General features: G+C 30.5%; 3 protein-coding genes across 3 annotated transcripts; 2 read left to right on the top strand and 1 right to left on the bottom strand.

Annotated features, from left to right (window-relative positions):
* The first annotated feature begins 4253 nt into the window (after positions 1–4253).
* LOC108462171 (uncharacterized) lies at positions 4254–4772 on the top strand. The gene has a single exon (XM_017762153.1). The coding sequence runs from the start codon at positions 4254–4256 to the stop codon at positions 4770–4772; it is 519 nt and encodes a 172-aa protein (XP_017617642.1).
* A 4696-nt stretch (positions 4773–9468) lies between these two features.
* On the top strand, positions 9469–9987 carry LOC108462169 (uncharacterized). Its single transcript, XM_017762152.1, has one exon. The coding sequence runs from the start codon at positions 9469–9471 to the stop codon at positions 9985–9987; it is 519 nt and encodes a 172-aa protein (XP_017617641.1).
* A 4491-nt stretch (positions 9988–14478) lies between these two features.
* LOC108463398 (adenylate isopentenyltransferase 3, chloroplastic-like) lies at positions 14479–15894 on the bottom strand. The gene is made up of 2 exons (XM_017763342.2): positions 15646–15894; positions 14479–15557 (listed from the first exon to the last, which is right to left on the bottom strand). Exon 2 carries the CDS (start codon positions 15551–15553, stop codon positions 14597–14599), a length of 957 nt encoding a protein of 318 aa, XP_017618831.1. The 5' UTR covers positions 15554–15557; positions 15646–15894; the 3' UTR covers positions 14479–14596.
* Between the last annotated feature and the right edge of the window lie 9718 nt (positions 15895–25612).

Genomic DNA, 25612 nt, shown 5'->3' with positions numbered 1-25612 from the left:
CCTAGCTCCCTAAGGTTGTAGTGGAGTAGGCTGAATATTGTAGATCTTGTTTCCCTCAGATTGCAGTGGGGCAGATAGAAGACGGCGAATCTAGGCTTCCTGATGTAGCGGTGAAGCAGATTTGCAGAGAATCAGAGCAAGGCTATATTGAAGAAGAAAAACACTAAAGAAGTCATGATTTGGCAAGATCGGGCAAAATTGGCCCTCTTCGAAGTCTTTGCTCTATTCTCGTTACACGACAATGAGCAAAAAAGGGCAGCTGTAATGGGCCAATTTAGCCCGAGCCCACGTTAGAACCAAAACCCAAAATAAATACCAAATTATTAAACCAAAGTCCAAAGAATAAAACCAAACAAATAGTCTGTCATAAAGGTCAAAATATTACAACCAATATTGATACCCAATGCCCCATAGCCCAAATACAACGGCCCAATAACTGGAACAGACCCAAACGGCCCCAAAAATTGAGCCAAGTTTCGACAAACCCTAAGTCACCCCTCTCTCTTGCCAAGAATAGCAATCGGGCAATGGACCCATACCTCCACTACAGCAGTCCCATACCTCCACAGACCCTCGACGCCACGCGCCCACCCGCATGCATGCCAATGACTCAGACTGCAAGAAAGAAACAAAACAACAAAGAATGGAAACAAATATATTGTATATTTTCGGTCGATTTCCTTTTTCGACTATAAAAGCCCAGCTTTTAATCTTTGTAAGAGGGGGGGCATATTTTTACGAACGATACACAATAGGCAATACAAAAAAAAAGCAATATTGGAAGGTGATTTCTCCGATCTAAATCTCTGTGCTTTCTCTTTGTGATTATTTTCTTGCTTTTTTTATTTTGAAAGTAAATAAAAGAAAAGGGGAACACGAACACAGACGCACACAGAATATACACGCACAGAAATAAAAAAAAAAGCAATTAAGAATTTGCAAGGGTAATCTCAAGTTTTCTTTCGTTCTTTCTTTTTTTTTTCTTTTTTGTTTGGTTTAGATCGTCTTTTAGTAGGTAAATCGACTCTAATGAGATCCCGAATACTTTAAGATACAAAAGTAGGGGAGAGGGGTCAAGTGGTGTTGAATCTCTATTTTATGAACTTTCTTCATTTTTTTTAAAAAATGTATGAGATTTGAAGTTTATTTTTTCTCAAGTAAAAAAGAAAATACTTACTAATTTCCTCAAGGCATGGTCGAGTACTTACAGCAACAAAACTGGGAATTGTTTTGCGCGCCGCTGGACACCAAATCAGATGGAGATTCAGCTGCTTGTAAAAGGAACCCTAGCAAATTTAATTTCAAGGCTGCTGGTTTTTGTTAAAATGGATGGGTATTTGAAAGGAAAGGAAGGGAAAAATGGTTTAAAATGGTCTGAAATACAAAACAGTGCTGCCCATGACCATAAAGGTCCGCGCGTGGGCTTGAATAGTAAAATGGATCTGCGCTATGTTATGTGAATGGGGAAATTGCGCGCTGAATCCTTCCCTTGCGCACAGCCTTCAATTTGAGCCCCAATTTCCCTCCCTTATGTTTTAAAATTTAGCTCGCTAATTCATGCGTTGCTTCACTTTGATCCACGATCCAGTTTAGTATTATGGGCGCGGGATATTTTCACTTTTAGTCCCCACACATTTGCACACATGGCACATTGATCCTATTTTATAATTATCTTATTTGTAAATTGTTTCTTCTGTTTTAATTTTGTTTCAATTAAATATTATTTTTGTACATTTTTACATGCTTAATCATTAGTCGTGATATTTTGGGTTGTTTTAGCTAGTTGAATTTTGTAATCTTTTCTGTTTTTGTTCTATTGTTTTAGTAATGAGTGTATTATTTGAAGTAAAATTTATTTTTGTTTGGGTATGCTATTAATTCTATGTTTTTACATATCTTAAGGTTTATATTCTTTTGAGAATTTCATTTATTTTATACATCATTTAAATTATTATTAAACTTATATTTTACCTGCATACATTATCAAAGCAATATTTTTATATAAATATAATTTTTAGCAAATTTGTATATAATTTTTTTATGTTATTTATTATATATAATTTATACTAACTTTAAGTTAATTTTATAATTCATTTATTTATTCTATATTATTTTAATATTCAATTCTTTTAAAAAATGTCTTCACATGTATATAATACATATTAAACTATTTTTATTATAGTATAAGTTATTAATTTCGTAACTTACGTAAATATATTTATGCATATATCATCTTTTAAATTTATTCATGTGTATAATATATATTTTTAAGGACCATATTTTAAATTGTATAATTCACTTATTGTATATATTTTCATATTTTATTATCCTTATGTATGTATTATTTATATGTTCCATCACTCCCAGATCAATTTGTTACATATAAGATTATATTATACTTGTTCTCAAAGTTCTCTTATTAAACATAGGCATATAGATATATATTACTAATTAAAGTATTTTGTAAATATGTTTTTACCCTTTTTTGAGTATATGATGATGTTTTAAAATTGCTTATGTATTATTGATATATTTATTTAATTTTTCAGACATTATCAATTTCATATCATTTTTTTAAAACAAATATTTCCAAATATATATATACATATGGGTTTTATAAAGATATTATGTATATTATATCTTATCATGTATTTTATAATTACTTTAATTTTTTATATACACTATCTAAGTTATTAGGTATTTTGTCATTTTTAGATGAATTGGTATTTAAAATAATATGCATATAATTTGATTCAAACTTTTATTTCATAAGGTTTATTCCAACAATCATATAAACTATTAGCGAGTTCATTAATTCATTCTTATTTTTGAGAATATCCCATATCATTGTTTTTCCACTCGATTTATGAAATATGGCTTTATAAAATCCAATTTTTTTATGATTGATTTCATCTTATTTCAAACATATTAAGGCGTTTTTTTAGCTAGTTTCACAATTATTTAAGAATTCTATAAAACAAAGGTGATATTCGATATTTGACAATTCGAGGAATCGTGCCCTAACGTGCTGGGTTGCAATTTCTCGTTTGCTCAAAACAATCAAATGTCCCTCTGGAATTCCATTCATGTATTCTAAAAACTCTTTAAAATAAAAGTAATGTTCGATGTTCGACAATTCAGAGAATCGTGCCCTATCGTGCTGGGTTGCAATTTCCTGTTGGTTCAAAATAACCGAACACCCCCTTTAGAATTTCCCTCATGTTTCTTAAAAAATTCTAAAAAAGAGATAATACTCGATGTTTAGAAATTCGAAGAACCGTGCCCTACTGTGTTGGGTTTCCATTCTCTCGTTGGACTAAATAATTGGACATCCTTTTGCGGTTTTCAACATATAAATTTTTGAAGTCAAAATTCATCATGTTTTCGAGGGCTTAAAGGATCATGTCCTATCGTGCTGGATGTGATTCTATATTCCTCTTAGGCAAGAGAATTTTGATGACTAACTCGAGTTACTCAAATGTTATCAAAAGGGAATCGCATTTCAAAAACATTTTTTAAAGCTTAGACATAAGGACAGTATTTAATCAATTTGGTACCAATTTTGGGCGTAATGAGGGTGCTAATCCTTCCTCACACGTAACCGACTCCCGAACCTGTTTTCTTAAAATTTCGTAGACCAAAATCATTATTTTAGTAAACCAAAATGTTTTATTAAAACAATCCAAATTTCTAGGTGATCCGACCACACCTAAACAAGAAAAGATTGGTGGCAACTCTATTTTCGCTTTCCAAAACTTCGATCCATCATTTTTAAGTTGAAATAAAAAATGGTTTCGATAGGTTGGAATTTGCCTTTGTTTTTTCAATCCTTTGAAGCTTAATGACTTAATGTTATGCTGCCAGCAGCTCCACCATCTTACTGCAATTGCATGAAAAACACTTAGAAATTTCTTAAGAATTTGGAACATTTCATTTCAAGTAGTGCTTGTTTAATGATATATTTAAAGTATCAACAGTTGGCACATAACAACGTGGTCACACTTAATGAATGAAAAATATAAATGGATAATAATACAAAGTTGAGAACATAACTCTTCCATAATATCAACAAACCATCCCTCATTCACTTCGTCACCCCTGTTATTATTATTTTTAATATTCTTAGTTACCTCACAATAAACAATGTAAGAAGGTTATGAATGAACATAGTATAAATTGAAATAGCAACAATTGTGGGATATATACCAAAATCCCCTCCTTTTTCGGTGCAAAGTTTCCAACACAAAAGATAAATGAAAAAGGTTGGAATTCAAATATTATTTCTCTGCTCCATGTTCTTAGTGGTAGTAGCCTTGCCTATTAAGCTGCCTCTAATACCGTGGGTACGAGCAAATCGACCTCGGCTCGTCCCACTTTGCACTTCCCAACTGATGTTAGTGAACTATGCATGTGGAACAGTGCCATTAGTCCGATCCCCATTTCTATCTTCTAACACACCAGATATAGGAAATGACAATGGTAATGGAACAGGGAGTAGTCAAAGAGATGGAAATGGGACAGAGAATGGAGCAGGAGAAGGGGAAAACAAGCATAGGCCTAGGCATAAGCGTAGGCATAGGCATAGGCATAAGGAGATGACACTTGAGCAAAGTTACTGTTGTCTATGGATCCAGATAGTGGAGAGAGATTGTGTTTGTGATATCCTAGCACACTTGCCCCTCTTCCTTTCCTGGCATCTCCATCACTACACTGTCCTTGTTGGTGAAGCCTGCAAGGTCACCTTAACATGTGGAGGGCGACTAAGACCATGATTTATCACCGCCCTTATTTCCACCTCAGTTTTTTTTCATTTATGTAATTAAAGATATCGAGTTTGATGCAAATATATGTTGATATTATTTTTTTAAATTTCCATATATCATTCATGCTTATGTCTTTGAAAAAGAATATCAAACAGTTTGGGTTCGATTGTCAGCATCTTGAACTCCTTTGTTCCTAAACTATAATCTCCATTTTCTTAAAGAAATGGTTAAATGTCACTATAACTTGTTAGAAACATCAGTGGAAGTGTCAAGACAATTTACTATTAATTGAGTACAAACACAAAATGAAAAGATATTTTTTTGCCAACATATGAAAAGTACCTTAAAACATTTTAAAACAATATATTACAATTGTTAAATATAAATGCAAGTGTTCAGCCATTTTATAATTTGGGTTTTAATCCTACATAAAAAAAAGTGTCTTAGTTCAAAAAATGGGTGTAGTACGTATTCTATAAAACTTGTTTGTTTTGGAAAGAGTGTAATGGTACTAAAGCAACTCTAGATTTCCAGATAGATAAGGTGTACCAATTGTGACAGAAGAGATTAGTTGGAGAATAGTCTTGTCTAAGGGCCACCTAGCCCGCCCAACCTTATAAGTTCACCTCGACTTGGGTCAAGTTTGGATAAGGATTTCTGTACTTTGGGCTATCCCAATTCAAATTCAATTTAAATTTTGAAAGAGCACTTTTTAAATTAAAATTTCATTATAAAAATATATAAAATAGTAACTAAAATTTATGCTTTTAATATTTTATTAATTTTTAATAGTAAAATAGACTTTTTGGATGGGCTAGTCCGGCCTAAAATGAGTTTGCGCTTGAAAAATATTTTGAAATCAAGACTTTATCGACCCGTACAGACCCATGGGAACTTTTAGTGAGAAAAATGTCTCACCAAACACTTCTTTAAACATATATAATAAGTTATATATGATCATTTCGATCGAAGCATCTCACAAAAAGATTTACTTATAAGCAAGATTGGGTGAAGAAAAACGTCACACCAATCACTTCTTTAAACATGCATAATATCATTTATAAAGTAATACCTCACCAAATCAATCACTTTAAATAAAAAAGGATATAATTATGGAAAGACTCGTTCAACTGAATATTTTCATATAATTATTATGTGAGCCACCACTAGATGACACTATAGTTCACTCACATACTTCTTTTAAAGTCTCTTTAAGCTTTTCTACTTGTATACTATCGAGACCCTTCCAAACATCTTCACCACTTTCTAACACTCCAACCTCCTGCACCAAATCTTTTACCAACACATTGTTTCTGATATTTAAGATTATTGCTCGAATCTTATTAGCCTTGTACTCAAGGATTTCAAAAATGGTCTCTTTCATATTCCAACTTAATGAAACAATGTCATGGATGAGCCCTCAAACTCATTATACTAATTGGACATCTCCAGGTATATATACAATTGCATTATTCTTTTGATAAACTCGTCTACATATTTCAGAACAAGAGATTACATTGATGTACTCTCAAAGAGTCAATCCCCAATTTATGAATAATAGAGTAGCCAAAAGGAAATATTCAAAAAAATCATTCTAGAAAGGAGTAACACATGATGCAAAAGCTTGCACCAAAGGCTATATACTTTCATGGGATTGGATACGCCCACAGTTACCATCATAATTCGCAAGAGAATATTTTGTATATCAATTTACAGTGACACTGATAAAATGGTGATTGATTGAGTAAAAGTTTATTCCTGGGCGTAGCTTTGATTCTTAATGTACACAAACCACAAGAATAAGTGGTAGGGCAATCGGTTTCATGTTGCTCCATATTCATTTCGTATGTCTGCTTTAATATATCCATTGACGAAAAACAATATTGGACCACTCCCTAACTTTTTATGTTGGAGGAAACCTCCATTTCTCTTTTTCTTTGGTGCTAAAGAATCTATCATCAAAGTGGAATATGCATGTATGTATTTTTATGTCAAAGCTCAACCAGTTTTCAAGTTTTTTTTTTCACAAAGTCAACCTTGGAAACTATATGTTATTGGATTAAGTGCTAATATTCTACGCAACATATATTCAAATTCAACACATAATTACGCTTGATTATATGACAATGAGATTTTTGAACTTGTAGAACAAATATTGTTCTTAATGCATGAATTTATCCCTCAGTACCATTTTATGCAAGGTTTTCAACTTGGAAACGATCATTTCATACTTGGAATAAGGAAATTCTTTTCCTCACTTATATAAAAAAAGAAACAGAAAATAAAGAGGGTTGGAAGGAACTTTGATTCTCATAAAAGACACACACTCATTGTTTAGTTATCTAACAAGTTATAAAATTGTAAGGAAAAAAGAAAGATTAGAAAAAAAATTAGATCTCACAAATTTTTAAAATCAAACTTCGAAAATCATTTGACCAAAAAAAGGTTTGGAAAGTCATAGAGAAAATAAAATACAATAAAAAAACTAAAGTGGCTATGTTTATGAATGTTTTGGTTTTAACCTAATAATATGTATTTATAATGCAAAAATAATATAATGGAAAAAATATAAAAGTGCCTTTAATTAGATTTTTTTTGGACACCGTGCTAATGTTTTTTAGGCTCAAGCCGTGAAATAACTTCTATTAGATCTTTCAATTCCCTTTGAATTGATATCATGGACCCAAAACGAATTCATGTACCTCAAGTTATGGTCAAAATACTGAAGTAGTACTGTGTTGAAAGTTCAATCCAAAAAACTTATTAAAAAAAACCTTTAAACTCTTTTTTTTTTCAATTATTTACCTAAATAAGTAATATATTTAAGAACTTAAATGGTATAATTCAATAGGAGAATTATCACAAATAATTAGAAAATTATGCACTTATCACCCAAACATGAAATTAATTGGACCCAAAAAATTCAGAACTTGAAATGATGCAATCCAAAATCAACTTAATCTACCTAGTGTGTTTGATTCACGGAAAAAAAAATTACAAAATTTTCTTTTCTTTACATTTTCATATGTTTGTTTCATGAAAAATAGTTTGGTCAACCAAAAATGACTTACATATCAATAGAAAATAAGCTCTCTTTTTTTTTTGAAAAATTGTCTTGCACTATTGAAAATTGTAGGTCATTTTTCGGAAAAGAGTTCCTTTTGAATAATTTGATTTTTATATGTAAAATTATTTAAATTATAGCTAATATTATTATATTACTAATAATTTTTAATTTTATGAAAATGTTAAAAGATGGATATCAAATATTATAATTTTGAACATTCTTAAACATATTTATAATTATATATTTTAATGATATAATAAATTTTAATATTTATAATAATTTTAAATCTTAAATAGGCTTAACATTTTCTTAAAATATTTATATGAATATTTTAATAATAAATCATTTATAAATATTTAGTATTAAATTTTATAGTATAATATATGAATATTTTACTATTATAAATATGAGTATTTGTTTAATTTATGGTTAGCTTAATTTATCTTTTCTAACTCCAATGTGCTATTATGCACTCCGCATATGTAATATATGAAGGTCAAATTAAGTTTTAATTAAGAATTTTTATTATTAAGATTATATAATTTATTATTTATTATAAAATATGATCTTATTAAAACATAATTTCGGTTGCATGGTGAAATACTTCTATATGTGCTACTATCCACTCTCACATATGAAACGTATGTAAGGTCAAATTAAGTTTTAATTAAGATTTTTGTTATTAAGATTATATAAAATGATAATTATTATAAAATATGATCTTATTATAAAATAAATTTCGATTTTCGCAATGAAATACTTCGATATGTGCTACTATCCACTCACATATGTAATATATGTAAGGTCAAATTTAGCTTCAATTAATATTGTTTTTATTAAGTTTATATAAGATATTAATTATTATAAAATGATCTTATTATAAAATAAATTTCAATTTCCACAATGAAATACTTTTATAATATTTTATAGCAATTATAATTTTGTGGTTTGTTTGTTTCACTAACAACAACTTTAAAAACTATTTTTAATAAAATATCAAATGAATATATATGTATTTTGCAAAATAATTTTTTTTAAAAAATCATTTTCCGTAATAGTGAACAAATACATGATTTGGCAATGCAAATTGAAAGTGGATGAAAATGAAAATTGTGATGTAATTAGCCAACAACATTCCTTTTGTTTACAGTTTATTCGACTAGTTCATGTTTTGTTTTCGAAGTGTTTGGAATTTTCCTTTGTTCTTTCAATCCTTTGAAGCTCAATGACTTAAAGTTTTTCTGCTAGCAGCTCCACCATCTTACTGCAATTGCATGAAAAATGCTTGAAAATTTCATAAGCATTTGGAACATTTCGTTTCAAGTTGTGCTCGATTAATCACATATTTAAAAGTATCAACAATTTGGCACCTAACAACGTCGTCACACTCAATGAATGAAAAATCTAATGGATAATAATACAAAGTTGAGAACCTAACTCTTCTATAATATCAACAACCCATCCCTCATTCACTTCGTCACCCCTGTTATTATTATTTTTAATATACTTAGTTGCCTCACAATAAGAAAAGCAAGAAGTTTATAAATGAACAAAGTATAAGTTGAAATAGCAACAATTGTGGGATATATACCAAAATCCCCTCTTTTTTCGGTGCATAGTGACCAACACAAAACATAAATGAAAAAGGTCGGAATTCCAATATTGTTTCTCAGCTCCATGTTCTTGATGGTAGTAGCGTTGCCTATTAGGCTGCCTATAATACCGCGGGTGCGAGCAAATCCGCCTCGACTTGTCCCGCTTTGCACTTCCCAACTAATGTTAGTGAACTATGCATGTGGAACAGTGCCATTAGTCCCATCCCTATTTCTATCTTCTAACACACCAGATGTAGGAAATGAGAATGGCAATGGAACAAGGAGTAGTCAAGGAGATGGAAATGGGATAGAGAATGGAGCAGGAGAAGGGGAAAACAAGCATAGGCATATGCATATTCATAAGCATAAGCATAGGCATAAGGAGATGACACTCGAACAAAATTACTGTTGTCGATGGATGATGATACTGGAGAGAGATTGTGTTTGTGATATTCTAGCACATTTACCCCTCTTCCTTTCCTGGCATCTCCATCACTACACTATCTTTGTTGGTGAAGCCTGCAAGGTCACCTTCACATGTGGAGGGCGACTAAGACCATGATTTATCACCACCTTTATTTCCACCTCATTCTGTTTTCTTCTATGTAATCGAAGATATCGAGTTTGATGCAAACATATGTTGCTATTGATATGTTTTTTTTTTTTTTAATTTTCATATATCATTCATGCTTTTGTCTTTGAAAAAGAACATCAAGCAGTTTGTGTTTGATTTTCAGCATCTTACACTCCTTTGTTCCCAAACATCAACCGCCATTCTATTATAAAAATAGTCAAATGTCACTATAACTTGTTAGATACATCGGTGGAAGTGTCAAGTCAATTTACTATTAATGGATTACAAACACAAAATGAACAGATTTTTTTTTTGCCAACATATGATAGGCACCCTAAAAAATTTTAAAATAATATATTACAATTGTTAAATATAAATGCATGTGTTAAGCCATTTTATAATTTGGGTTTTAATCCTACATAAAAAAAAAGTGCCTTAGTTCAATAAGCAGGTGTACTACACATTGTATCTAACTTGTTTGTTTTGGAAAGAGGGTAATGGTACTAGAGCAACTCTGGATTGCCAGATAGATCAGGTGTACCAATTGTGACGGAAGAGATTAGGTGGAGAATAGACATGTCCAAGAGCCTGGTAGCCCGCTCAGCGCTATAAGCTCACCTCGACTTGGGTCGGGTTTGGATAAGGTTTTTTGCACTTTGGGCTGTCTCAGTCCAAATTCAATTTAAATATTGAAAGAGTACTTTAAAATTAAAATTCAATTATAAAAATATATAAAATAGCAACTAAGATTTATACTTTTAACAATTTATTATTTTTTAATACTAAAATAGACTGTTTGGACGGGTAGTCTGACTCAAAAATGAATTTGGGCTTGAATTTTTTTTTTGAAATCGGGTCTTGACAGGCTTGACCCGACTCATGGACACTTCTAGTGAGAAAAATGTCACACCAAACACTTCTTTAAACATATATAATCAATTATATGTGACCATTTCGATTGGAGCACCTCATTAAAAGATTTCCTTATAAGTGAGATTTAGCAAAGAAAAATGTCACACCAAGCACTTCTTTAAAGACGCATAATATCATTTCGAAAGTAATACCTCACGGAATCAATTACTTTAAATAAAGAAGGATATGCTTATGGAAAGACTCGTTCAACTGAAGATTTTCATATACTTCCTATGTGAGCTACCACTAGATGACACTATAGTTCACTCACAGACTTCTATATACTACCGAAACTCTCCCAAACATCTTCACAACTTTCTAACACTACAACTTCCTGCACCAAATCTTCTACCAACATATTCTTTTCGATATTTAAGATTATTGCCCGAATCTTATTAGCCTTGTATTCAAGGTTTTGAAAATGGTCTCTTTCATATTCCAACTCAATGAAACAATGTCATGGATAAACCTTCAAATATATTATACTAATTGGACTTCTCTAAGAAAATACAACTGCATGATTCTTTTGATAAACTCGTCTACATATTTCAGAACCATAGATTAAATTGACGTACACTCAAAGAGTCAATACCCACTTTATGAATAATAGAACAACCAAAAGGAAAGATTCATAAAAATTATTCTAGAAAAGAGCAACACATGATGCAAAAGCTTTCACCAAAGGCTATATAGTTTCATGGGATTGGATACCCCTAGAGTTACAATCATAATCCATAGGCGAATATTGTGTATATCAATTTACAGAGACATTGATAAAATAGTGATTTATTGAGTAAAAGTTTATTCTTGGGTGTAGCTTTGATTCTCAATGTACATAAAGCACAAGAATAAGTGGTAGGGTAGTCGGTTTCATGTTGCTCCATATTCATTCCATATGTCTGCTTTATAATAATATCCATCGCCAAAAAATAATATTGGACCACTCCTCAACTTTTTATGTTGGAGGAAACCTTCATTTCTCTTTTTCTTTAGTGCTAAAGAATCTATCATCAAAGTTGAATATGCATGTATGTATTTTAATTCAAAGCTCAACTAATTCTTTTTTCACAAGGTTAGCACTTGGAAGCTATATGTTATTGGATTAAGTACTAATATTCTACGCAAAAAATATTCAAATCGAACACATAATTACACTTGGTTATATGACAATGAGATTTTTGAACTTGTAGAACAAACACTGTTATTAATGCATGAATTTATCCCTCGGTAGTATTTTATGTAAAGTTTTCAATTTGGAAATGATCTTTTTATACTTGGAACAAGGAAATTCTTTTCCTCACTACAAAGAAGAAAATAAAAAGAAATAGAAAATAAAGAGGGTTGGAAGGAACTTTGATTCTCATAAAAGACGCACATTCATTGTTTAGTTATGTAATAAGTTAGAAAATTGTAAGGAAAAAAGAAAAGAAAAGTTGGTAAATTTTGCAGAACCTTTTAAGCTGTGTAATCTTAAAGGGAATGTTGATTTCTTTGTTTTGTAGGACCGACAGCACCTGTTTTTTTTTTTTTTTAACGCCCATTGAGATACCAAAACTATATTGATGGTGTGAAGAGTAGTGGACCAACAACCTGTTATTTGTAAAAGCACGAAAAGCAAGGGTCAAGTCTTAGACTATCCCTTTTGTTTAATGTACTGTATTTAGAATCACCTAATAAAAAATGATTTTTGAGTAAAATAATCAAAGATAAAAGTCACTGCATTTCTGAATAATGATTGACACTCACCATTTAATTATATCTACTACTTATATACATCAACTTTTTGTTAGACTTATATTTATACGTAAATTATAAAAAGTATTCATAGTTAGTGGCGAATATCAGTATCAAACCATTACTTATGCTGTTATGTATATATTTTATTTCTAACAAATGCGGCTGTCAGTATTCTCTGTAACAATAAATTTTGTAATAATTTATTATAATAATTAAATTTTTCTATCTATAAAACAACAATCATAAAAATATAAAGTATATTTTTATTAATTTAATTCTTTATAACTGTCTCTTTTATTAAATTTTAGTAAAATTAATTCTATTCTTAAATGAAATAAAAATAATAAATTTTAATTAAGATATTATTTTAATAAAATATTTAAATTTTATATATATAAAGATGAAATCTAATCTCACTAATTAATGTTATTATTAATATATATATGTAGTTCTTTTAATTTTAAAATTTTAAAAATTCAAATACAACCAACACTCTTTATAAGCTGATTGAGTTTTAGCTCAATGCCAATGCAGGAAACGTGGATTCGGGTGTTCTAAATTGCATTATCTTCTAATTTATGGGTTGGAGAATGACTGTAGGTAGTTTTAGTCATTATCTTAAAAATAGCAGATATGATCAAAATCAGAAACCGATTTTTATATTTTATTTTTACCTTCTATAACAATATCCATACAAAGTACCAAGTACACTCTTTACTAAATTAATTTTTATAACAACATATTTTCTCAAATTTTAGTAAAATTAATTTTATTCCTAAGTGAAATAAAATAATAAATCCTAGTTAAGATATTATTTCAATAAAATGTTCAAATTTTATATTAAAATATAGTAATAATATTTTATTAAATAAAAATAATCTTTAATAAATTAAATTACAACTGTAGATTTTATTAAAGATACGTATCTAAATCTCATTAATTAATATTATTAGTATATTATAGTTATTTAATTTGAAAATCTTAAAAAACTCAAACATGATCTAAATCTCAAATGTTGTTATAGGTGTATAACAACTGTCTTTTTATAACATATAAAATTTTAGCAAACAAATGGGATTATTATAAAAAGATTGACTATATTATTTAAATTTCAAATATTATTATAAGTGCTTTGAATATTGTTATAGATGTATAATAGTACATAGAAATCAAATAATTATAATAATAATAAAAAGTTAACTGTAATAATCTTGAATCTCAAATTTCAATGAGTTGAAACGAAGAATGCCTTACAGACTATCATTACTTGAAGTAGGAGAAGAAGTAATAGTGTTAGAGAAGAGCCATAAATTTCACATCAGCTATGTACTAAGCAATCATTTTAATTTATAAGACGTTTATCCGAACAAAATTGTTAGACGCAATGAATCGAAATACACAATATGTTATAAGTTAGTAAGTACCATAACACATGGCAAGCACCAACTAGCTAACCTAGCCATGGGTGCATGCATGAGCCAGCAGGCGTGTGCTTCCAACAGCGCCAACCTCCCCCACTAAAATTCATAAGCAAGTCAAACCGAGCCAGCACCCTGGATTTCTAAGGTGCATTCCAACTGTACGGGCACTAATCAAGTACATGAATTTCAGTTTCAATGATTTGTTTTTGTTAAAAGAAATGTTTTTACTGATCTACCACTTGCATTGCCAAATGTAAAATCAAACCTGCAGTTTCGGATATAATAAGTCATCTCTCTATATGTATCAGAAAAAGAAAATTGGTATCTAAACTGATAAGACACCAAAAAGATAAAACCAAAAATGCTTTCATATCATTAAATGACAGAGGCCATGAAATCTAAGTATCTATTTCTTTTTCACCAAAAGTGACTTCCATTAAGTAGCATATCTTCATTATTTTAAGTTAATTAACATTGAGATCTATGGCTTTACTAGTTATTCCTGGGTCAGATATGATTTTACAGCATTATACCACAAGGAACTCAATGGCAGGACTAGTACTGAGCAGTGCTCCTGAGCTGATATCACATAGAAATTGTGCTACTATTTCTGTACTTGGATCAGCTACAAGCTCTTCCCAAGCCTCATCAGCTCCTTTTCCACGCCTGAGGAACACTTCGGTGGCGTCGAGCCTGTGTATCGTCCAATTCTTCTTGTTCCTCAGCCGCTGAATCTTCTCCAATTGACGACAAGCTAATCTGCAAGTGTTTCTTTTGATTTCTTGGATTGCTTCTTGCAGCAGTTTAGCACGTTGTCTCTTGTCTAAAAACGGTTCGGCTCGGAAGTACCGGTCAAATTCGGGGACTCCGATAGCTTTCCTAATCCCCTTTGAATAATTTGCATTGTAATCAAAGAAGCTTCTTGCCTCATCAACCATCCCATTTTCAACCATCTTATCTACTCTCTCTGATACATACTGATGTAACACTGGCATTGCCACATCTACCCAAAGGAAACAACATTCATATTTCGACCGGAATCTAGACCTTTCGTCATCGACCAAAGCCTCAATGTATGAATTCGAGCCGCCGGCTATGATCGGAAGCTGGCTGCGGGACACGATCGAAGCTGTGGCACGCGAAGCCATGTCCACGAAATTCGTCACTGTAAAATCTATGTTGGGACTTATTACACCTAACAAATGGTGCGGAATCCCACACCGTTCTTCCTCACTGATCTTGTTGGTAACTATGTCAAGCCCTTCGTGGACTTGTATCTTATCCGAATTTATAATTTCTGCTGGGAATCGGGTTGCGAGATCAATGGAGAGCCTCGATTTTCCTGTTCCGGTTGCTCCCATTAGGATCACAACCTTTTCTTTATGTCTCCTAGGACTAAAGAAGTCCGATTTCAGCACCCCAGAACTTATGTCCAGTAAAGACACCATTTCTTTGCACATTGACATTGAAACTGTCATCATCATTAACCTGTAAAGAAAAAAACAGCAACCTTTTAAGTAAAACTAATCTTTTCATTACAATTTACATTAATCATTGTTGCCTTGAGAAATCATACCTTTCTAGTCCAAAGAATGATCAAGCAAAGATTTGTGCTCGGTATGAGAGAATTATAGAGCTCGGAAACCCACGGACAGTTCGAAATTTGATTGACTATGTAAAGAAAAACAATCCAAAAGAGTGAAGAAAGAAAGTAGGCTAAGAGAATGATAATTTTTATCTTGCAAGTTCTAACAAGTGCACGACTCGCAAAAATTTATAGGCAATGGCGGGGGGGGGGGGGGTCAACTTGCACTCTCTTTTTTTGTGATTGTGTTCGTGATTTGATCATTTGGCCAAGTATATAGAGTTAATAGGGGCGAAAATTTTAAATTTAAACCTATTTATATAACGTAACTTATAACGATAGTTCACAAGAGTACCAAAGTGAAAATGTCTTATCGAAGCATGTGATATACAAATTGGTCCAAACCTATGCTTGTAGTATATACGATTGATTGTTTTTATACTCGTTGGTTTTCAACATTTGACAAAACTATTGAATGAAGTATGAAAGTTTTTGCATATGGGATGTTTCTAACATTTGACCCAAGTTGGTGAAATAATGGTTTTGGTGCTCTTATTATGTTCAAATTTGAGATTTAGTATTGAATGTTGAGTTGTTAGTTAATTGTGTTGAGAGTAATACAAGAATCTATTTCATAGTTTGAGACCTCTTCCTATATGGATAGGACCTTGTCAGAAAAGTAATTCACTATAAATCTATAATATAAAATATGATTTAAGCTCAAGTCATTGACCTATCTTGCAACCTTACTTCTATCCTTATATGTCTCTTTTAGTTGTAAAGTGAGCAACTGGAACATTAACAATGTTATTAGTTTGTCTAAATAATTAATACTACTAAATATATTGATTAAAATGTTTGGTATGAATTTTTCTTTAAAATACCATTTACAATAAAAAAATTTCAAATCAGCATAATAAGTTGAAAATAGTATTTTTCAAGAAAAAAAAATCCATATCAGCATAATTGATGGAGGTAATTACTTGAACTTAACTAATGATATTATAAATGTAAAGAAATCAAATTGTGACAAATTATAGAGATTGAATGTCAAAATTGAGTATAAAAAGGGACCAAAACCATAATTTTAGCCAAACAAGTATAAAGATGGGTTACCCAACCTTAAATAGGAAAGTGGTCGGTCATGCCTAATTCCAAGTCTTACTTTGCGCCTTAACTATATCATGTAGGGTTTTAATTCAATTAATTTAGCCTATGGAGCTCCGAAATTCTTTAAATTAGGTCCAATGTTATCTTTCTCAAAAAATTTGCGTAACCCATTAAGGTTCTTGATATTTTAGTGATAACAATAAATATTATAGTACATAATAAGTTGGGATTATACGAGTCTAATCATTTGAATTCATCATTGATTCTTTAATTAATCAATCTTATATTTGCAATTAATTTATTATTGTCATCTAGCAATGAGTCATAATCCACAATTGTTAAGAAAATATAAATGAGATTTGACCAACTGATTAGCACTTGATTTCTTACTATAATCATTATCTACTCATCACTTAATGTCCATTAACCTTGAGCATGTGTTAATATATCAACTTAATACTAGTAAGCATTGGACATAGTGGTAAAGGTAAATTATACTTTTAAAGAAAAAATTTATAAATTCGACATCATTAAAAAAAATAGTTACAAACCCCGAGCATAGCAAAATAGGTATGAAAGATTTTAAAAATTATATTTTTAGTGGGCTCAATTGAATTAGGATGAGTTGATATCACCTTTCAACCAAATTCCCACTCAATTGAGCGTACTACTGAAAACCTTTCATTTTATAAAATAAATAAATATTATTATGCGCTTAAAAGAATTCAAATCTAAAATACCATAATTTTAACATCTTTATCATCTCAATAAAAATTTAACTTATCCTTGAATTAATTTTTTATATAAATTTATTTGTTGTATATATTTTTCACTCATATGTGATATAATTTAATTTAACTTATCCACGTTAAGCATAAGAATAAAAGACTGCCCTTTGAATAAGCTTTTAAATTATTCCGAAACGTCTTCACTTTAATTAAAATTTATTGGTCTTATTCCTTTGAGACTAGTTGAAATATTCTCTTATAAAGGTGATAGAATATTATATTGATAAAGTTATGCATCTTCATATGTTTAATATTACATCCAAAAGAACCCCGTTGAAGCAATTCATGGTTAGGGAGAAATTATTTAATGGACATTTTTAGACATATCATTTATGATTTTTTTTTCAATTATTTAATAATTTTTTAGTAATTTTTTATGTCATTGACATGTTTTAGTAATTTTTTACTATGAACCTTGAATTAGGTATCTCGAACTTTAAACTTTGAACCCTAAGTGATTTGAGTTCGGAGTTTAGGGTCAATGTTCAAGGTTTGGGGTTCAAGATTCAGGATTTAAGGTTCAAGGTAAAAAATTACCAAAATTATGTGTCAATGACATGAAAAAAATTTAGTGAAATATCATTAAATAATTGAAAAGGGACCATGATGGTGTGGTGGAAAGTGTCCATAAAATAATTTCTCATCATGGTCCCTTTCTAATTATTTGATTACATTTCAACAATTTTTCTATATCATTGGCACATAATTTTTGAATTTTTTTTACCATGAACCTTAAATTCGGAATCTTGAACTCAAACCCTAAACCTTGAATCCTAAATAAATTTAGTTTAAGGTTTAAGGTTTAGTGTTTGAATTTATGTTTAGGTTTGGAGTTTAGGGTTTAAGGTCAGTGTTTAAGGTTTAGGGATCAAGGTTTAGGGTTCAAGATTCAGGATTTAAGGTTCAAGGTAAAAAAATATTAAAATTATCTGTCAATGACATAGAAAAATTGTTAAAATGTCATTAAATAATTAAAAAGAAACAATAATGATGTGGTGGGAAGTGTCCATAAAATAATTTCTCATGATTAAGACAATAAATAAGAGAAATCAGAGCATAATTATCACCACATTGGTTGTATAGAAAAAGTGTTTGGTTTTAGAATTAAGGTCATTTTGTTATAATAAAATTAGAATAATATAATATAACTTTGTACAACATTGAATATGTCATATCATTTGGTGTGTCACGTTACCCTACATGATTTATTTTGTTAGAATATAAAATTTTGTTGTTTGATATTTTTTCTCAATTTATTTGATTAATAGAAGGTAAAATTATTTAAAAGCAAAATTATCATTAATCATAAAAGAATGAAAAATTATTAAACTATATTGAAAGTGAAAGTTAATTATAGAAGAATATAAAAATTTAAACAATAATAATATATACAAATTATTGAAAATTTCAACTAAAATATAATTATTAATAATAAAATTTCACTTATTAAAACAATTTAAAAGAAGAATATTTTGATCCAATAATAATAAACTCCTAATTTTTATTTTTTTTTTATAGTTGAAGTAGGAAAATAAAATTATTTAATATTAAACTTAAACTCTTATACCTACAATATAATATTTTTTGATTGAAGTAAGATTTTGTTAGCTCCCAATTTCAACCTATTACAACTCCTTTAAAAGCATATATAAATAATTATAGAAAACTTAAAAGAAAAATAAAGAATATCTTATTTAATAGCATATATTCCATAAGCAATCCGATTGATTTTAACAAAAATACACCGACGGATCTATCCTTAGTCAAAGAAACATTAGTTTTATTGATATTCCCTCCCAAGTTTAATTAATTGCTTTGTGTGGTCTCTAGATCTCAAAATTTAAGGTTTATATATTGTATTTAAATTATATATAGTACTGTTTAGCGAAGAAGAAATGGCAAAAGGTATTTCTCTATGTGTTTATAGTACTAACAAATTGCAGAAGAATTTGGTTTTAATTATTCTTTCTTTTTTTAAAATTAATTTTCTCATGCATTTGCAATGTATATGGTGACAATATTAGGTGCTTTTCCACGCCTACTATCTTAGAAGACAGGGGCGTAGTCAGGGGGGCTGGCATGGGCTCCAGCCCCCCTTAAAATGGAAAATTTTATTTTAATTCTTTGAAATTTTTTAAAAATTTTAAATTAGTAAATGTAAAATTGTACTTTGGCCCCCCTAAAATTATAAAAATTCAATTTAATCCTTTACAAATTATAGAAATATAAACTATAAAAAATTAAAATTTCATCCGGCCCCCCTAAAAAAAATTTCTGGCTTCGCCCCTGTTAGAAGATATAATTAAAAAGTTCTAAAAAATCTATTTACATGATCATTAACCTTTGCAATTTGTAAGGATGGAAAATTATAAATAAATAAAACAGCTATTACTTACAATTTGTCAATTGCAATATACAACATAACAAATTTCCTTCAAAATCAATAGAAAGTTTTCTTATAGAGAATCAACATGGAAAATTGGAGAGACGGTGGTGGTGATTAAAAGACTAGTTCATCTGTGTTCAGTGGAGAGTCGAAGTAAGATTAGGGAGCTGAAAGAGGAAGAGAGGAGGGTACTTGTCTAGTAGTGCTATGTCACCGACAATACGAATGGTAGGCTTGCCTACGTGATTAGCTAGGTGGCAATATCACTTACTATCGACCGACGTTGCGACATGGGAAATTAGACGTCGAGACGTGACCCTATTTGGTCAAAATGTGCATTTGGTACCTAATTCAAGCCTCCAACTAAAATTTTATATGATTCAATATTTAGCCTTTTCACATATATAACTATTGCATCATGCTAAACTAAATCATTTCAACCATTTAACATTAAACAATTCAAACATTCATTATTTAAGCACATCCAATTCTTACTTTAACTATCCAATTTATAAAAATTTCATTTATCAACTTATCTTTATTTGATTTTGCATTTTGAAGACCATTCAAACCAATGATCTTAACATGAACTATCCCAAAACATGCACCAATCTAACTTAACCTCCTTAACACTCACATCTTACATTTCTAATTAATCCATCAACTTAACTAATTCATGCTTCTAATAGGTTATGCACATTGTCAAACATTCATATTCAATCATCACCTCATTTATCATATAATTGACAACTCAAAATAACCATTTGTACAATCGTTTCCCTACATACATTCCACAAAATTTGGACTCAAAATAAACATAATTCTACCATCTTTTAATCGTGTGAGCTTTAAGTTGATCCAGAGTGCCAGGTTCCGCAAGGTGATGATCTATGAAGGAAGGAAAACAACGAGCGTAAGCATATAAAATGCTAGTAAGTTCTAATGGAAAGTACTTTGCATACCTTAAACATATCTAAGCAATTAACTACCACAATATTGGCATAGTTTGGCTAGAACAAGGCATTTTTATTAGTAGCAAGACAGCTTAAATGTTCATACCTAAGTATGTATCAAAACAAAATGCAAAAACATGATGTATCAAAGCAAAATGCAAAAACATGTCAACTTATACCACATTTACATAACTCTTATTAATATCATATTCCCTTTCAATTTGTAAATTCATATAAATCATATATTACTCATTTTCATGCCACATTTCATTATCAATCTATAAAATTGCATTATTTACATATCATTCATTTCAATGCCAAAACCAATTTAGTTATCCAAACATTTCATTTCATTTTCAAGTTTTGATTTTTGAGTGTCTTGTTTTGCCCGATGGAACCCTAGTAAAACGAAATTGAATACATAAGTAAACTACACCACACTAGGTTGCTCGTCCGAGCAGAAACTACACCACACCAGGGCACCAAAGAGCAAAGCTTGTAGGCAATCATAATACCTTACACGATGATCCACAACAAATGTTGGATCATGATATAATCTATGACCATCTCCGTACAAACACATATCTCGTACAAGCGCACAAAAGACGCTATTGGCATGCCAATCGTCCATAACTTTTTCTTGAGTTCACATGGGCATCAATTGTATGTCTCTACATTTTCCATTCCTATAAACGATCACATATTTCAATCCCATATTTGGTAATAATTCCATTTCAAATTTACACCCTGTATTATTTCATATTAATCAATTATCACAATACATTTCAATTCAGACATTTTATAGTCATATATGCCCAATTTCAATAGTATTTCAATTATTACCTAAACACACACATATATCCAAAATAAAAAAAGTACACATACACAAAACAAGATAAAGTAGTAAGTTCCATAAGAATTTACCTATTCAAAATGTGAAATAAGTGGATGCTTTAGGAACTAATCTGTAATTTTTACTTTTCCCCTATTTGCTCCACTTTGATCCAAATATTGATCTCTGCAAGTATTTCATATACCAATTCAATAAAAAAAATTTGATACAATACCAAGAAATGCATGATTTCAAATAGACTCATTTCTCTATTCTCCTAATATTTTACATTTTATTCAATTTAGTCTCTAAACTCGATATAAGCATAACTTTCAATTCCTAACTTCGGATTAAAATCCAACTTCACATACTTTCATGAGGAACCTTATACTTTCTATTTCTAATATCATTTCATGAAAGATTTTACATTTATTCAATTTTATCTCTAATGTTGAAACTTAACAATTAAGCTATACTAACGTTACAATTTAGTCCCTTTTTTATAATCTAAGCTTATAATCTATCAATTTAAAGCATGATTCTTCAAGAAATCAACAATGGAAACTTTCTAAAACTTTAACAGTTTTACAAATTGTACATGGGTTAGCTAAATCAAGCTCTCATGACATCAAATCTATAAAAATTACAAGAAAATGATTTAATTGTGCTTACCTAGTTATGGTCGAATGTACCAACAAAAAGATTGAAACTTGATAGTTTTTTGGCTATGGAGGACGGCACAAATGAAAGAGATGACAAGCATCCCACTCACTTTTCCTATTTATAGTATAATTAGCCTGAAATTAGTTTAATTTAATTAAGATTTAACCTTAATAATTCTTTATTAATTAAGCTGATGAAACCTAGCATCCTCATCCACTATATCCCTTTTACTAATGGTATAATAACCACTTTGTCCCCTTTGATTAATTTCTATTTAGTCCTCAAACCTTTTAACAATTAAAACTTTATAGCGATTTAACTTTATAATTTAGTCCTTATACCTTAATTAACTATTAATTCAGCAAAATTATTGGACCAAACTCTAATATATTTTAGTATCATCTCCATAAATATTTATTTTTAATATTTACAAACTCGATTTATAGAAATGAGTTCCAAAATCGCATTTTCTGGTACTACTGAAAATCAGGTCGATACAATTCTCCCATAAAAAAATTTCATCCTCGAAATTTACTTGAGAAAAAATGGGCATATTGAGATTTCATAGTTTCATCAGGCTCCCAAGTAGCATCTTTTGCACCATGATAGTGCCGGAACACTTTCATTAATGACACACGTTTATTCCTTAATTTTTTGTTTCCCAAGCTAAGATTTTAATAGGTTCTTTGCCATAACTCAAATTAGATTGTAGCTCGATTTTGCCAAGAATTATGACATAAGAGGGATCAAATCTATATCTTTTCAACATAGACACACGAAAAACATTATGAAGTTTTTCTAATTTCGGAGGTAGAGCTAATCAGTATGTTATAAGTCCAACTTTTTTGAGAACTTCACAATTTAATAAACCTCAGACATAGTTTCCCTTTTTTGTCAAAACGCGAAACTTTCTTCTAGGGTGAGACTTTTAGGAAAGCTTATCACCAGCCTCAAACTCTATATCTTTTTTGTTTAAATCAACTAAGATTTTTATCTCTCTAACGTAACCTTTAAGCAATCTCGAATAACCCTGACTTTTTTTTCCATTTCTCACACTAAGTCAATTCCTATCAATTTTTTCTCACTCAATTCTACCCAACATAGAGGAGTTTATAGCCATATAAAGTCTCTTAAGGTGCCATTCTGATCTTGATTAATAGCTATTGTTGTATGCAAATTCTGCTAGAGGTAGGAATGTTACACCCCAATCTAGAAATAAATACTAGATATATTTGAATCAATGTTCCTGGGTTACTTTATTTCTTTTTATTATTATCTTATTTTCCCTACGAAAATTATTTAGTATTAAGTTGTAAATATTTGGGTTGAAGAGGATCTTACAGTAATTATGAAATACTTAAGTAGTCGGTTAGGAAATATTTGGAGTGGAACTAAATGGTTGAGATGTAAATACACAGCCTTTTAATGGAAAACATAGTAATGAGGGTATAATATTTTATAATGTTTATTAGGTTCTAGAGAGCGGGGCAAAATGAGGGGTATAATCGGAGGACTCTTTCATTCTATTAAGGGGGATTCACTATCTTTCTTCCATTTCTTCTCTGTTTTGTTTTGCAAGTAATAGAAAAGGGAATAAGGGAACAATCTGCATCTGGGTAGAAAAGAATGTATTTGCTTGAGTAATGGAGATTTTGGCAAGTTGTTATTAACAAAGGAGAAGGAATGAGTGACAAGGAGAAACTAGGTAAGGGCAGGTAGCATCAACTTCTAGGTTGGTGAGTTCCTGAACTCAAATCTTCAGTGTTTGTCTTGCATGCTTTGTGCTGTGATATTCAGGTTGTGTGTTATACTGATGAGGAAGTGTTACTTTGTCACGGGAAATTTACCATAATCGCGGATGTATGTTATGAGATAAAGTGCATGTTGGTTGTGAACTCAAGTGATAGTATTGATGAATTGTTTGATGAGTACAGCATTATGTTATATGATGATTTCTAAATCGTTTTGCTGGTTACTTTACATGTCAATTGTTTTGGTGATATTTATATTGTAATGTTGAAACATGTTATGTTTGGTGTGCAAATGTATAATCGGTTGTAAGCATAAGCTTGTTATATTGAGAAGTTGTTATCAGGTAAAGTGTTACAGATTATGTTATATTGATGAATTCTTGATATGTGTTATTTGGTGAAAATGAATGATATGCAGAGTATGGAAGGACATAATAATGGATGAAATAATAAGATGTCATGTTGTGCACCTTGTGCCACATGTTACTTATCTTTTCAGAGGTTTGGTTGGATTGTACGGGGATATATGTGCACAAGTATATGATAACCCTATGAGGGTTCTTATCAAGCGTGAGACTCTACGGAGTCTAAAGCTCTAAGCCTCATGTTTTTATGCAAGTCCCGTGGACATGGCATATGCATGTCATGAAGGTTCATTAGATGTGTCCTCAAGTTTCCATGCTAAGGCTATATGTTAGACCTGTCATATAAAAATCCACGGGACTATCTTATAATTGAATTTGCACATTTGAATCTGCACAGAATGGTTTCTTGCGTCTTAGCCCACCAAGTACTAATTCAACATATATGAGTTTGTATCTATGAATCTTTCAAGCAAGATTTCAAGAATCTAATTTCTCCAAAAATGAGTTTGCATACAAGAATCTATATACATGGATCCAAAGGTGTGAGCCCGTGTAAGCGTGTCCACTAATTAGGGACCCACGGGTAGGAACTTGCATTTATGATTCGCATGTATGAAATCAATACATATGCACAAGTGGAATCATCCTAAAAGATATACTAATGCACGAATGACGAAAATAAAGATCTGTGTCAATGTATAAAATGTGCCAATTTGCAAGTTGTGTTAAGGCGAATGATGTCAAGAGTGCACCATGATGACACAAAATCTACCATCGTACAAGTGACGTAAAACATAAGACTAGACCATTGGAGCCATACCATATTATAATAATATCAGGATCGGGTATGTTATTTTAATAACTCACGACGCCTATTTGGACTTACCTAGCTTTTTATGATGCCTCTATGGTAAAATAGACTATACGATATGTTAGAGAGGGAGTAAGCCAGAATCTTTCGAGTCAACATGAGCTATTCTTTAAAGTTGTAGCATGCATATAATGGAGAAATTAGTGGGATAAGCCTTAGGATCAGGGATTAGTGTAACTGGAATTTAAGAACAGTGTATTAAATTCAAAGTGGGTCGAAGTTTATATAAATAATAATAA

The sequence above is a fragment of the Gossypium arboreum genome, chromosome 8 (assembly GCF_025698485.1).
Source record: "Gossypium arboreum isolate Shixiya-1 chromosome 8, ASM2569848v2, whole genome shotgun sequence".
NCBI lineage: Eukaryota > Viridiplantae > Streptophyta > Magnoliopsida > Malvales > Malvaceae > Gossypium > Gossypium arboreum.
The sequence above is the reverse complement of the archived record's forward strand: the minus strand, read 5'-3'. Positions and strand labels throughout refer to the sequence as shown.

Coding starts and splice junctions, on each gene's coding strand:
- LOC108462171 (XM_017762153.1), top strand. CDS start 4,254: ATGAAAAAGGTTGGAATTCAAATATTATTTCTCTGCTCCATGTTCTTA.
- LOC108462169 (XM_017762152.1), top strand. CDS start 9,469: ATGAAAAAGGTCGGAATTCCAATATTGTTTCTCAGCTCCATGTTCTTG.
- LOC108463398 (XM_017763342.2), bottom strand. CDS start 15,553: ATGATGATGACAGTTTCAATGTCAATGTGCAAAGAAATGGTGTCTTTA.